Source organism: Lactuca saligna, chromosome 8 (genome assembly GCF_052625555.1).
Source record: "Lactuca saligna cultivar CGN05327 chromosome 8, ASM5262555v1, whole genome shotgun sequence".
Taxonomy (NCBI): Eukaryota; Viridiplantae; Streptophyta; class Magnoliopsida; order Asterales; family Asteraceae; genus Lactuca; species Lactuca saligna.
Window position 1 is genome coordinate 49,210,890 of NC_136424.1, and position 15,581 is coordinate 49,226,470.

Sequence of the window (15,581 nt, forward strand, 5' to 3'; positions counted from 1 at the left end):
GTTCCAAACCCTAACCCCCGTCCGACATTTCAGGGTCCCACTCCTATGTGGGCCATATCCTTGCACAGATGGAGCGAAGAGCAGGGTCAGCCCATGCCATACAATGGAGACCGAAGCTTCTACAACATAAACGAAGGGGGATCAGCAGATCGGGTCCTGCCCATCATGATCCGAACGATTGCCAGCAACGTCGAGCAGGGTCAAGCTGCTATAGGTCGAGTTGTAGAAGTGGATGCCAACTCGAATCTCAACACGGTTCGCATCCTTCAACTCGAAGAAGCCATGGACAGGACAAGGAGGACCAACGAGGCTCTGCAGCATCAGCTGGCTGCATCCCGAGCCGAAGTTAGGGAACTCCGTACACGCCAAAGGACACATGATCGACAACTTCAAGAAGTTATGCGTCAGCTAGCGGACCTGAGGATTCGCCCAGCAAGTAACCGTCGCCAGTAGAAGACGTCTAGTTACCTCAATCTTTTGTTTAATGGATTAACCTTTTCACTCTATGTTCTGTAGATCTATTATCTGTAAACATTCCTAGCTTGAAAGTACTCTAGTTAAACCTCTAAACTACCAACATTTTCTCGATAGTATGATGTAAGACCTATTGCTAGGTCAAATTTTCATGAACTTGTGTTGCATCGTTGATACCAGTATATTGGCAACTGATTTCTCTATTTGCTATAACTCTCATCTTGATCTTGGATTATGTTGATTTAATCCACAAAACACTCTATATATATTCGCAATAGTCTCTTACTATTGCTATCATTTCTATAATTCTTCCAGTAAAGGATGCCTCCACGAAAGCATCCCAGCAGAGGAAGACCCGCAACTCAAACCCCTAGTCCACCACCTCCTCCTCCGCAGATCGACCCGGTGTTGTTCCAAACAGCGGTGACCGCGGCCGTGACAGCAGCCATGGCCCAAATGAACTCTGGGGATGCGAGCGGTGGTAACTCCAGGTTCGGTGAAGTCCATCATAGGGTGCAGGGATGCACTTATAAGGATTTCATGAATTGTAAACCTACCTTCTTCGACGGTACTGGAGGAATCCTGGCATTATCCCAATGGTTCGAAAGAATCGAAGCGGTGTTTGAGATGTGCTCTTGTCCCGAGGAGAGCAAAATCAAGTTCGCTACTGCTACCCTCACTAACAGGGCCTTGACATGGTGGAACGGCCATGTTAGTTCACTCTCCTTGGTCACAGCCAATGCTATGGGCTGGGACACTCTGAAAGATCTTATGAGAGGAGAGTACTGCCCTAGGGGCGAAGTTCAGAAACTTGAGGAAGAACTCTGGAACCTCAAGATGAAGGGGACTGACATAACGGCTTATACGGCCAGGTTTTGCGACTTGGCGGCAATGTGTCCCAATATGATCCCCTCTGAAAGCAAGAAGATTGAACGATACATATGGGGCTTAGTGCCTACGTATCAAGGAAATGTTCTAGCCTCGCACCCTACAACTTTTGACAGCGCCAAAGAATTGGCCCAGAGCCTGATCAACCACGAAATCTCCTCCACTCCAGCAACAGCAACCACAACAACCACTGCACCACCCGCTTCATCTGACAGGAAGAGGAAGCGATGGGATAAGAAGAAGGGCAAGAAAACTCAAACCTCCTCAAAGGATCAGCAAATTGTAGCGGTCCATGCTGCCACCACCCCGGCTACTCCAGCTGCTCCAGCCCCGCCGAAAGCTTACAGTGGAAATTTGCCCAAGTGTCCCAAGTGCCCTTTCCACCACAATGGCCCCTGCCGTGAACTGCATTGTTCTAACTGCGGTTTAAAGGGCCATACCGTCCGATTTTGTAAGGCCCCTCCCAAACCTATCACGCAGGTTCCTGGTACGGGAGTGACCCCAACTTGTTATGGCTGCGGAGAGGCGGGTCATTTTAAGAGAAACTGTCCAAAGACCACAAATGTTGGAGGGACTGGAAGGCTACTCGCTATCGGTCACAATGAAGCGGTAGCAGATCCCACGGTAGTCACGGGTACGTTTCTTCTCAAAAACTCCTATGCCTGTGTCTTATTTGATAGTGGTGCAGAAAGAAGCTTCGTAAATCATAACTTTAAATACTTACTCAAACAAACCCCTCAACCACTAAAAGAAACATTCGTTGTAGAAATGGCTAATGGGAAAACAGAAAGCTCTAGCGAAATCTACATAGGTTGCACTCTCATGTTAGACGATCACTCATTTCCAATCGATCTTATGCCAGTCTCAATCAAAAATTTCGATGTCATTGTTGGTATGGATTGGTTGAGTCTCCATCGCGCCGATATCCTATGTTCCGACAAAGCCATTCGTCTGAACCTCCCGAATCACGAAACCCTCTTGATATATGGAGATAAGCCGAGTACGAGCCTTCGTATCATCTCCAGTGTTCAGGCTGAGAAATACTTACACAAGGAATATCGCGCCTTTCTTGCTCACGTCGTCGACACTAACTAGAGATCGAAAGATCCAAAAGACATTTCCGTAGTATGCGATTTCCCTGATGTCTTCCCGGAGGATCTTCCTGGCCTACCTCCCAAACGTCAGGTTGAGTTCAAAATCGACCTAATTCCAGGAGCTACCCCCGTAGCTAAGTCGCCCTACCGTCTAGCGCCCGCCGAAATGCAAGAACTATCCGGTCAACTCAACGAACTGCTCAGCAAGGGCTTTATAAGACCGAGTTTCTCACCTTGGGGAGCTCTGGTCTTGTTCATGAAGAAGAAGGATGGATCGTTTCGGATGTGCATCGATTATAGAGAACTCAATAAACTCACGGTTAAAAATCGCTACCCTCTTCCTCGTATCGATGACCTATTCGATCAACTACAAGGAGCAAGTTACTTCTACAAGATTGATCTTAGATCTGAGTATCATCAGTTACGAGTACTTGAGGAAGATGTCCCGAAGACAGCTTTCCGAACCCGCTACGGACATTTTGAGTTCGTAGTGATGCCCTTTGGACTGACTAACGCCCCCGCAGTATTCATGGACTTGATGAATAGAGTGTGTCGTCCATACCTGGATCAGTTCGTCATCGTCTTCATAGACGATATCCTCGTTTACTCTCAGAGCGAGCAAGAACACAGGGATCACTTACGACTAGTCCTGGAAACGTTGCGATCCGAAAAGTTATATGCGAAGTTCTCTAAGTGCGAGTTCTGGATCCGAAGAGTTTAATTCTTAGGTCACGTGGTTAGTGAAGAAGGAATTCATGTGGATCCCTCCAAGATTAAAGCTATTGAGAACTGGTCAGCACCGAAGACGCCCACATAAATTCCTCAATTTCCAGGCCTCGCTGGCTACTACCGTAGATTCATTCAAAACTTCTCTCGGATTGCGAAGCCTCTCACTATGCTGACACAGAAAGGTGTATCGTTCGACGAGGAAGAAAGATAGGAGAAGGCATTCCAAACCCTGAAGCGAGCCCTATGCACCGCGCCAGTATTATCCCTTCCCGAAGGGACAAAAGACTTTGTCGTATATTGTGATGCATCCGATCAGGGGCTCGGTTGTGTCTTGATGCAACAGGGTAAGGTTATCGCATATGCCTCGAGACAACTAAAGACCCATGAGGCGAACTACACTACTCACGACCTCGAGTTAGGAGCGGTTGTCTTTGCACTAAAAATCTGGAGACACTACTTATACGGGACGAAGAGTGATCATAAAAGTCTTCAACATATACTGAACCAAAAAAGAACTCAACATGAGACAGCGTCGATGGGTCGAGTTACTTAACGATTACGACTGTGAAATTAGGTATCACCCGGGAAAAGCCAATGTAGTAGCAGATGCACTGAGTAGGAAGGAGTATACGGGTCGAAAGACCAAGTCGTTGACGATGACTATCCATTTGCATCTCTCCACACAGATCAAAGAGGCTCAGCTGGAAGCCTTAAAGCCCGAGAACGTGATGGGAGAATCTCTACGCGGAATGGATAAAAATCTGGAGGTCAAGGGTGACGGAGCCTACTACTTCATGGACCGAATCTGGACTCCATACCATGGAGGTTTTAGAGATTTGGTTATGAGGGAAGCGCATAACACTCGCTACTCCATCCACCCGGGTTCAGATAAGATGTATCTGGATCTCAAAAAGCTATACTGGTGGCCGAACATGAAAGCGGAGATCACTACCTTTGTGAGTAAGTGCCTTACTTGCGCAAAGGTCAAGGTCGAATATCAAAAGCCATCGAGACTTCTCCAACAACCTGAGATACCAAAGTGGAAGTGGGAGCGGATCACAATGGATTTTATAACCAAACTTCCCAAGACAGCGGTGGATTAGATACCATTTGGGTCATTGCGGACAGGCTAACCAAGTCCGCACACTTCCTACCCATTAAGGAAACGGACAAGATGGAGAAACTCATTAGAATATACCTTAAAGAAATAGTACGACTACATGGCGTCCCAATATCTATTATCTCAGACAGAGATAGTCGATTCACCTCTAGGTTTTGGCAATCGTTACAAGAGGCACTAGGGACGAGACTGGACATGAGTACAGCCTACCATCCGTAGACCGAAGGACAGAGTGAGAGGACGATTCAAACCTTAGAAGATATGCTGCGAGCTTGTGTGATTGACTTCGGTAAATCATGGGACACACACTTACCTCTTGTGGAGTTTTCTTATAATAATAGTTATCATACGAGCATCAAGGCAGCCCCATTCGAAGCCCTCTACGGCCGTAAGTGCAGATCCCCTCTGTGCTGGGCTGAGGTGGGTGATACTCAACTAGCTAGAGGAAGAGTTCCTGACAGCTCTCTCACTGGTCCGGAAATCATTCGAGAGACGACCGAGAAGATTGTGCAAATATGTGAACGACTAAAAGCCGCTAGGGATCGACAGAAAAGTTACGCTGACAAACAAAGAAAACCCTTGGAATTCCAGGTGGGAGATCGAGTCCTGTTGAAGGTCTCACCCTGGAAGGGCACGATACGCTTTGGAAAGCGTGGAAAGTTGAACCCAAGGTACATAGGGCCTTTTCAGATTCTCGCCAGAGTCGGCCCCGTAGCTTATAAACTCAACCTACCTCACGAACTAAGCAACATACACCCTACATTTCACGTTTCTAACTTGAAGAAATGCCTGTCAGACGAGACACTCGTAATTCCCCTTGACGAGATTGAGGTCAATGAGAGCCTCAACTTCGTGGAAGAGCCTGCGAAGATTATGGATCGAGAAGTAAAACGAACGAAACAAAGCCATATCCCAATTGTGAAAGTTCGGTGGAACGCAAAACGAGGACCGGAATTCACTTGGGAGCACGAAGACCAAATGAAACTCAAATACCCCCATCTCTTCGCGTAGTAGTACTGTAATTCTTATCTGTATAAATTCTAAATTTCGGGATGAAATTCCCCTAACGGGGGGATAATGTGACAACCCCAAATATATTGTCGTTACAAACCCTACTTTCACTAACGGAAGGCGTCAATATATATTATTTCAATAATGGTTGGAAGTCGTTAATAAACAAATATCTAGTTATTCATATGTCCCGATATAATCATAAGTAATTATAACTTGTAAATGTTAACCCCGTTTAGCTAAATGGAGTTATATTACTTTTCAACCACTTCACCCGGGTAAAAAGTTTTAAACCCGTTAAACTTTAGCATCGGGTAGCCGTGTATCGGGTGCAATACCCGAGACATATAAAAACAAATGAACACTACAATTGAACACTTTTACCACACCTTCACCTCTCTCTCACTACTTTCTCTCTCTAGACCCGAAATCGACCCCAAATCCACGAATTTCCGGCTTCCAAACGTAAGGACTCATTCTCTATCTTAATCTAAACATACTTCACTGTATTTAGAAGCCAAAATCATGGAAAACAAGGACCAAAAAGGACTTTACGGCCTAAGAAGCCCCTTAGGCCGTAAACCCCTAAAAACATGCCAAAAACCTCATTTTTCCTTCCTTTAAGCTTATGGACTAATTAAGGTATAAACCTAGGAGACTTTGGACACTAAAACACAAGGAATTGAAGCTTAAAAAGGAGTTTACGGCCCAAGCTTGTGCTTAGGCCGTAAACACCTCAAACACCCCCAAAAACCCTTGTTTAAAGTCCCAAAAACTCATCTAGGGTGTTTGGTAATTTAGACTTGACACTAAGGAAGGTTTAAATGCATCAAACAACATCATTTGATGGAAAAAAGAGGAGTTTACGGCCAAGGCTAAGCTTGGGCCGTAAACACCCAAGTTTTTGTGTCAAACAAGTCCCAAAACTTCTCAAATGCATGTAAGGAATTTAGCTAAGGCCTTTCGATGTGTGTTGTACCATTAAACTTCCCATTTTGAGGCCAAATGAAGAGTTTACGGCCAAGGATATTCTTGGGCCGTAAACTCCCCAAATTTCATGCCAAATTGTCCCAAAACTCATTGTAAGGCCTTCTAGAATTTACCTAAGGTGAATGAGAACATGTTGTACCATTTAAACAACCATCTTGAAGGATTTAATGGAGTTTACGGCCCAAGAACAAGTCTTGGCTGTAAACTCCCCAAAATGTCACAAAATAATAGTTTAATCCCTCCATATTGGTCCAAGACACATACCATTAAAGTAAAGAAGTGAAATAAGGCCTTAAACATGCAATTTGGAAGACCACATGAGCTTACGGCCAAGCCTGGGGGTCTTATGACCGTAAACTCCCAAGGAGTGGCCTTTGGGCCGTAAAATCCAAGGGAGTGAGCTCATGGACCCTCCCTTAAATCCTCCTTACCCTTAAACCACTCCCGGGAACCCCTTCTAGGCCCTAAAACCCCGAATTGATGCTAGAATGCCTCAATACTTAAACGGAAAGCATACAATGATGAAATTCTTTTAAGACACATATTTTCATATGACATTAGGGTCCTAAAGGTGTACAAGTCATTGTTTGGAACAAAACGCTCAACCGACACTTTTACCCGATTCACCCGATTTACGTGAATTCAAGTGAGTTCATACCCCTTTAATGAACCTTTCAAATGTTCTATATGTTTTAGGGGGGGGGATACAAGTTGAATATACATGTTTATGAAAAGTTATACAAGACAAATTCTCATATTACAGAATTAATCACATGTGATTCACTACCTGTAGTTCAAATCACATGTGATTTATCACTATGCCTTGTAAATCAATCATTTGTTTTCAAAACTATTTTGAATAGACAATCAAGTTTTAAATGTATCTTTTGTACAGTACTTTTATTTAATAAATTTCCTTATAAAAATGTAATCACACTGATATATTTATATAAGTAAGACTTGAAGGACTTAGGACCGATACCTCGCCTTATTTCCTGTTCTTGTTTGATTGTGGGCTTAGGGTAGTGGTTATCCGTCCGACTGTCATTGATTTCTTAGTTATATATCTCGTATATTAGTACGGATTACGAGTACTTCTTATTTCATTAGATGCCTAAATCACTAACCTGACTAGAACTACACACACTAATTTAACTATAATAGGTATAGTTAAGGTCTCTATCCCTTGTTTTAACTACTACTCTACACTACTATAATTCTCTCTATTATGGAGTTATACACTAATAAGAGAATACAATTCAAGTTATACAAAAGACTACTACACTATAATACAAGAGAATGTACTAATCATGAGATAATTCATTAATCCACTACGAGATACTCTATTCGCTACACACTACGCCCGAAGTTTTCCAATAGGAAGACGACACTATATGTATAGATCTATACGGGGCAGACGCTATTACATCCCGACTGATAACTTCAGTCCGAGCCGCTCAGGTCCAGGGATGCCTTTACTCTACTACATTATACATGAATGGGAAGGTCATGAGGGTCCGCTATTACTCACATTATTGGTAACATACAAGAATTACACTATAACGATGCTAAAACGCTAATCAAAAGATAAAGTGAATATCCCGAAGTAAACAAGTATCTAATACTAAAGGAAGCTACATCACTATTATTTAATTCAAGTATAATTTACCATACTGCTTTACTTATTGGTGAGTTACTATTATACTTTCATGATAAATGATTTTCAAAGATGAAAATATCATGTTTCTTAAAGGTTTTCACTCACTATACAGTTCTAGAAAATATAGGATTTTCTAGGTTTTGCCACTACTTATGATTACAAACTTCAGTTTTCATACTAATGATTCTAATGCTTTTTATACAAGAACTCACACTAAACTCTTATGAACTCACCAGCTTTATGCTGATATTCTTTTCAAAATAACTTGTATCTTCAGGTCAAAGATAGACAGGTACAACTGCAGCATTTTTGGGAGAAGATGGAGCATGCAAGACCCATCTCTTATTTTTGTTTACTTTTGGTGTTTGTCAAACATTACAAAACACACTTGTAAATACACTTACTATGAAAATGAAATGGTTGTATGTTTCTTGCTTTTACTATTATACAATTGTGATGATACTGTACACTACCTCATCCACCCCGAAACGTATTCCACCGTTATCGGTTTTGGGGTGTGACAAATGAATATCATTGATCAGGCTATATTGACCCTAGACACGACTACATAACTGCCTAGGTTTAACTGTAGTGCCCAACACCCAATTACTTTCGTTTTGTTCTACTCGTGGTTACTGTTTATGATATTTAGGTATTCTTGTATATTTTTTGTAAAATACTTGTGTTTTAAAGTTTACTTTTAGTTCAGAGCGCTTCGTCCCCTTAGTGTTTATTGTTATATACCATGTAAGGTTCGGTATACTTAGTTCACTATAAACAAAAGCTTTGATACTAATCAGTCACACCCTCGAACCGTCAGGAAAACAACAGCAGAAACGTCCGGGGGCGACGACGTCATACGTAGTATCACAACCATTGTACATAGTAAGCATAGTAAACACAACCATTACGTTGCAATAAGAATATTTACATTTTTTTAAGCATTGAAAACATAGTTTATATACATCAACGTATAATCAAAAGTAAAGATGAGACTTCTATATGCTCTATCTTCTCCAAAAGTGATCGAAGTACGTGTCTAACGTTGACCTGAGAATACAAGCAGTTTTAGAAATATCAGCATAAAGCTGGAGAGTTCATAAGCATGTTTTTGTATTGAAAACTAGTCACTGAGTTTGTATAAATGTTCTCTTTCATTTATAAGTAAATATCGTTTGTATCGAAAATCATTGTTACCAAGTTCTGAAATATGTATGCATGCTTACCAAGAAAATCCAATATTTTCTAACATGTTTGTTGTTTTCTATATGAAAAATACGTTATATTTGAAAACCCTGGCTACCACCAGTATGTAATGTATGATCGTTTGGAAACCCTGATTACCACCAATATGTAATGTATGATCGTTCGGAAACCCTGGTTACCACCAGTATGTAATGTATGATCGTTCGGAAAACCCTGGTTACCACCAATATGTAATGTATGATCGTTCGGAAAACCCTGGTTACCACTAGTAAGTATAGTAGTTTTATTACTTAAAATAAAACCATAGAACCAAGAAATCCTGTAAACAAAGATTAGTTTATACTTATTGTGAGTCGTATAACCATACTAATCTGACTAATGACCTCCTTGACGTTTCTTCAAGCGTCGCATGATAACCAAAATTTGTCACCCCGCCCACCTAACTGTAGCTAGCAGTTTAGGTGTGGGATTGTCGGTCTCGAATAGATCTATTCACAAATTTCACGCTCTCCCTCTAGGAGACTCTAGTTATACTACCGGTGAGGATTTATTGGTACCCTGAGGGGTATGATGAAGATAAGTCTCATAATCTTGTATTAACTAGTTTACGTTTGGTTTGGTCGTTCTCGATTTCAAAATCGTTGAAATGATGTAGAGTATAAATAATTATACATAAAATAATTATTTAGCAAGATACTCTAGGTTAGCAATGGATAAACTAAATCTGACATAGTTTATATCTTTGACTTTTCATGAAATTCGAATCTGTAAAACAAGTAATGAAAATCCCAAATTATTCCCATAATAATTTGAATGGTTTGATAAGTTCCCACGTTGTTTTGAAAACTATGTAATTATATTTAGAAATTGTCCCTTATGCTCCGCATATTACAAATGGGATAAAGGTATCTAAAAGTTTGATAGAAAATCGTTATAATTACATCAGCTTTTAAATTATGAAATCCTTTATGATTTGCTTATATCCCCCCCCCCCTAAAAACATGAAAAATTCGGAAAAGTGTAGGGGTATGAACTCACCTGCTGTGAGTGGAATGAATGGACGTGCCGGGTAGGATGCTAGGTGTCAATTGAGGACTTGAACACACTCGAGGATCCTATGTAACATGAAGCGATATATAATTGTATCTATTTAGTTATTTAATCACTAATTAAGTAAGTAAATACACTCTAATGCGTGAAAACAATTTATTTCAAGTGTTAGGAATGATACGGGTTGCATCTAAGGAGTATATGGCCTCATTATGGAGTTTACTCTTCAAGTGGTGGCCTTAGAGGTGTTTACGGTTGAGGGACCATATACCCCATGAGTTTATGGCCGTAAATTCATGGGAATGGTGCATTTGAGTGTTCCAAGGTCTCATGCTTCACAAGGAAATGTCCTAGGGTTGAATCAGAGGCTTAGGAAGTGATTGGAGCTTGAAATGGCCCTCAATTGCAGTTTATGGTTTTTGAGTCCCTCCTTGGGGAGTTTACGGTCGTAAACACATGATTTTACGACCGTAAACTCATGTTTGTCACTTTCTTGCATGTTTTGGTGCTTCTAGGGTAAGCATACAAGGTTCTAGACACTCATTCAAGTCATATAAGTTGTTAAGGGCATTTTAACACCCTTAGAAGGTGTTTACAGTTTTGGGATATTCCCCAACCGTAAACTCATGTTTACTCCTTTCTTTTCATGGTTTGGGGTTCTAAGATCATTCATGCAAATTAGCTAAGCATTGGAAGGGTTTTGGGGCATCACAGCCCCCTTTTAGGCAGGGCCGGTTCTGAGGAATCAAATGCCTAGGATGAAACGGAGAAAAAAGGCCCTTAGGCCTTAACATGTAACATTTTAATGAATTAAATTACATAAACTAATTTTTTATTAAAATGACGATAAACCTTATAGCAATAAACATAGTGAAATAAAATTATTTTAATGACTAATAAAATATCCTAACAGCTAACCGACGATCCTTGAAGCTCTCCTAACATTCTTGATTGCAAATTGGTTGATCAACTCTTTGTAGTCTATACTCTCTAATATTTCGTTCTCGATAGATATCAACGCCAAACCGCTAAGTCTTTCTTGGGTCATTGTGGAGCATAGGTAAGATTTCACAAATTTCAATTTGGAAAAACTCCTTTCTGCAGATGCGACCGTTACTGGAATAGTCAACAATATTCTATATGCAATGCTTGAATTTGGGAAATAATCAAGTTCTTTCAAAAACTTCAAAAAATCTATAGGGTTGCTAAATTCATTGGTTTCCAATGTCTCAACTAATTTCAACTCCGTATAAAGTTCCTCAACATCAATATCCGATCTTTCTTCAAACTTGAGTGCTTTTTCAAGACGATGACAATATAACGTAAGATCTTTATCTTCAATTCCCCTCAAATTTTGTGGAAATAAAAAACCAAATACTTTATCATACTCTTTAAATTCTTCAAATCTTGTCTCAAGAGAAGAAATAGCTTGATCAACAATGTATAATAAATAATTGACTCTGAAATTCTCTTCAGGTGTAAATGAAACTTCTTCGCTACTTGAACTCTCATCAAACCTTTTTTTCCTTTCAATCAAACGCTTTTGTGGAAATATTGGATCAATACACATTTCAATAGCAATCTCCTTAGCTTCAACAATCGCTTTTGAAAAACCAGTTTCTCTATAATCCTTGAAGTACCCAATCAATTTGTTTATTTCTGTAATTGCATTATCAAGATGCATATCCTTTGATTGTAACTTCTTACTCACAATATTCACATGGTTTAGTACTTCATACCAAACAACAGTTGATACCAAAAATTCAAAGTCACTAAGTTCTTTTTCTGCTAGTGAAGTTGCTTCACTTGCAATTGCAGCATCATTATCTTTTTCTCCAACTTGAAGTAAAGCTTCCCATACATCCACAAGTTGCAGTTTAATAGCCTTTACACTCTCAACCCGACTTTCCCAACGAGTTTGACACAATGACTTAAGACTCCAAGCTTTAACATTATCTTTCAAAATTTCCCACCTCTTAGTAGAATTTGCAAAGATAGTATAAATACGTTGGATGAATCCAAAAAAGTTCTTTCCTTTAATACACTTGTTAGCCATATCACATAATGTTAGATTAAGAGAATGGCAACCACAAGGAGTGTAAAACGCTCTAGGATTTATATCTAAAAATCTCTTTTGCACTCCTTGGTGTTTTCCTTTCATGTTTTCCCCATTATCATAGCCTTGACCACGCATATCATCAATTTGAAGACCAAGAGACTTTAACTCCTCAAGTGTAATGTCAAATAATCCTTTTCCGGAGGTATCATCAACATTCAAAAAACCTAAAAAGGACTCCTCGATAGTAACAGAATTATATGATAACTTTAAATACCTCACTATTATAGTCATTTGTTTTTGGTGAATTGAATCGGGAGTACAATCAAGTATGATTGAGTAGTACTTTGCTTCCTTTATCTTCTTGATAAGTTCTTTTTTAATTTCTTCAGCTAGCGAAGATATTAGTTTGTATTGGATTAGGTGGCCAAGATAATGCACATGAAGCCCTTCATTTGTGATCCGTCGCACATGCTCTTTGATAACCGGGTCAAACTCTTCCAACATTTCAATGACACCCAAAAAATTTCCATTACCTGTTAAATAAAATTAACAAATAAGAAGTGGAATCAGTCATCATAATTAACAAAAAAAAAATTGGTGGAACTGGAACAAAAAATACAATTTATAGTTACCTTTTTTATAAAACTTTTCATTGGATCCACGGAATGCTAAATTATGTTTAGCAAGAAACTTCACTACTACAATAATTCTTAAAAGCACTTGTTTCCAGTAATCTCTTTCTTTCTTGAATTGCTCATGTTGAACTTTATCAATTGTTTCGTTCAAGTTCAATCTTTTACGCATGTCAAACCACTTATTCCTATTTGTAAGATGATCCAATGAAATTTCGTGTTCTTTAACCCTAGTGGTAACATGGTGCCAATCTGCATAACCTTCACCATCCAATTTACCTTTTGAAATCCCTTTTCTAAACACTTTACAACAGAAACAAAATACCCTGTCTAGCTCTTTCGAATATACTAGCCATTCTCTATCACGCTTCTCCAAATTTGATAAAGTTCTTGTATACAAAGCTGCAGAAAATCGTCTACCAAATTTATCATAGGGACCCTACATAATACTACTATCTCTTTTAGGACCTTTCTCAACAAAAAATTTAATCTCATCCGAATTAAGTTTTTCCCACCTTCTTGGATCATATATATCAACAAGGTCTTTAATAGGCTCGTGCTTTTCTGTCTCTTCTACTTCTACATGCTCTTGCTCTTCAATGTGCTCTTCAACATGCTCTTCAATGTGCTCTTCAACATGTTGTCTGTGGATAAACTTATCTAAAGCACCGATATCAACCTTTCTCTTTTCTTCATCTAGTTTTCTCTTTTTACGTTTTTGATAACCGGATGGTTGTTTAGACTTCATTGCTACAAGTTCATAAATTTCAACTTTCAACATTCAAGCAGTCACAATAAACATAATTTGATAAACAATTTTACAATAAACATAAAATCATAATTTAAACTACTAAACTGGTTTCTATGAATCTTAGAAACTAATTCATTCATTCACTATTCTATTGACTATTAAACTAATTTCTATAGTAGATAAACTAATAATCAAATATTAAATTCATTCAATAATATTAAATTCATTCAATGATTCAATATTCTATTAAACTCATAATCTATGAAAGTGTGAATCATTCAAGTATGCGATTGACAACTATAAACTTGATAATTTTCAATTCTGATAAATCTTACCTGACTGGTTGATTAGCAGTAGATAAAATCACATAATTGACCCTTGATAATCCTCAATTTCTCATAAAAGATTGTCTACCCTTACTGAATGAGTGAGTGATGCTGAGCCGCTAAGTTGTTGTCTTTGCCAATTTCTTTTTTTTAACGAATGAATAATGCAGTGTTGCAAATTGTCGATTGCCTTTTTTTCTTTGCCAATTGATCATGAAGTGCTGCAAATTGCGGCTTTAGTGACTTCTCCCTGCCTTTTTTTATTTATTAATTTAGATTAATGGGCCGATTGCTTATACAACCCATATATATATATATATATATATATATATATATATATATATATATATATATATATATATATATATTTGGGCCCGTTAAGATTTTGGGCCCTGTTCGAATGCCCATGTTGCACATGGTCAAAGCCGGCACTGCTTTTAGGGTGTTTACGGTTTTGGGATGTTCCCAAACCGTAAACTGTTGTTCTTGGAGTTTTTGAGGGTTTAAACCATAGATTTGCATGTATGCTAAGCTAAACAACAAGCTATGAGGGTTTACTTACTGCTGTGAAGCTTGAAAGGGGTGATTCTTTATCAAAACCCGATTTGTAGAGAGAGAGAGAGAGTAGACAGAGGACTTGTTGGATATGGGATAATCATAAAGGCCACGACGTGACGTGGTGGACTTACCACATCGTGGTGATCTGTTTTAAGGAAATTATAAATATAAGTCATTCTCCTCCGAAGTTGTAACTTTTGTTGGAAGCTAATGTAGATTTTTGAAATCCAAGTATCCATTCTGAATTTTGGAGTTAAGGAAGTCGATCATAGCATGGGAATTAAGAGCATTAAGGCAATACATCCTTTATTTATGATTTTCTACTTTAGTTTAATCATGTGTGTTACAATGAATCTCGTTTTTCTGAGTTTGATTGTAGAAATCATGGGTTAAAACCCTATGAATTTTGTTTAGTGTAGGTTTTCTTGACTTTATATGGCTTGATTTATGGTTAGGATTAAGTTTTGTTGGTTATTTGTTACTTTAGCGTATTAAAGAACCTTATGTCCTCATGAGAACTACTTTTTCTATTTATTGTTGAGTTTAATCTAGATTACATGAGCATCTTTCTTAATTGAACTTGAATCTTATGATATTTGTGAATAGCAAAAATTGTAGACTAGTGATTTGACCAAAACCTAGGGTTGTATAGAAAAGTGGGTAAATAATCGTAGAAGCTAATATATGACGATCAATCAAATATTGAATTGAATTAATAAATCAATTTGATCAATCTATTATAAGTCTAATTTAACTCAAACTAAACACTAGTAAACTTACTAGTTTATATGTCTGATCATCGTATGAATGAACTTGTTTGCTAAAGGATTAAGTTAGTGAACATTAACTTGGTCATCTTAGGAATCGGTAACCAATGAAACATTAATCCATTGCACTTCCATAAATCAACCATAATAGCAAGTAAATCGAAGCTAAATGAAAGTCTCTCAATTACCTTGGTTTAAATCATCTTTTGTGTTTCTTGCTTTTAGTGTTAATATTTTCTTCAATAGTTGATAGTTAGTTATTTAGT

General features: G+C 38.7%; 1 protein-coding gene across 1 annotated transcript; it reads right to left on the bottom strand.

Annotated features, from left to right (window-relative positions):
- Positions 1–11,135: 11,135 nt before the first annotated feature.
- Positions 11,136–13,661, bottom strand: LOC145009606 (uncharacterized). The gene is made up of 3 exons (XM_078968269.1): positions 13,429–13,661; positions 12,914–13,329; positions 11,136–12,814 (listed from the first exon to the last, which is right to left on the bottom strand). The coding sequence occupies exons 1-3, from the start codon at positions 13,659–13,661 to the stop codon at positions 11,136–11,138; spliced, it is 2,328 nt and encodes a 775-aa protein (XP_078824395.1).
- Positions 13,662–15,581: the final 1,920 nt, after the last annotated feature.

What these genes read in the sequence shown, in the direction of transcription:
- LOC145009606 (XM_078968269.1), bottom strand. Translation starts at nt 13,661, where the DNA reads ATGAAGTCTAAACAACCATCCGGTTATCAAAAACGTAAAAAGAGAAAA. An exon ending in GATATATATGATCCAAGAAG is followed by an intron (nt 13,330 to 13,428) that starts GTGGGAAAAACT and finishes TAAATTTGGTAG; the next exon opens with ACGATTTTCTGCAGCTTTGT. An exon ending in TGAAAAGTTTTATAAAAAAG is followed by an intron (nt 12,815 to 12,913) that starts GTAACTATAAAT and finishes TTTATTTAACAG; the next exon opens with GTAATGGAAATTTTTTGGGT.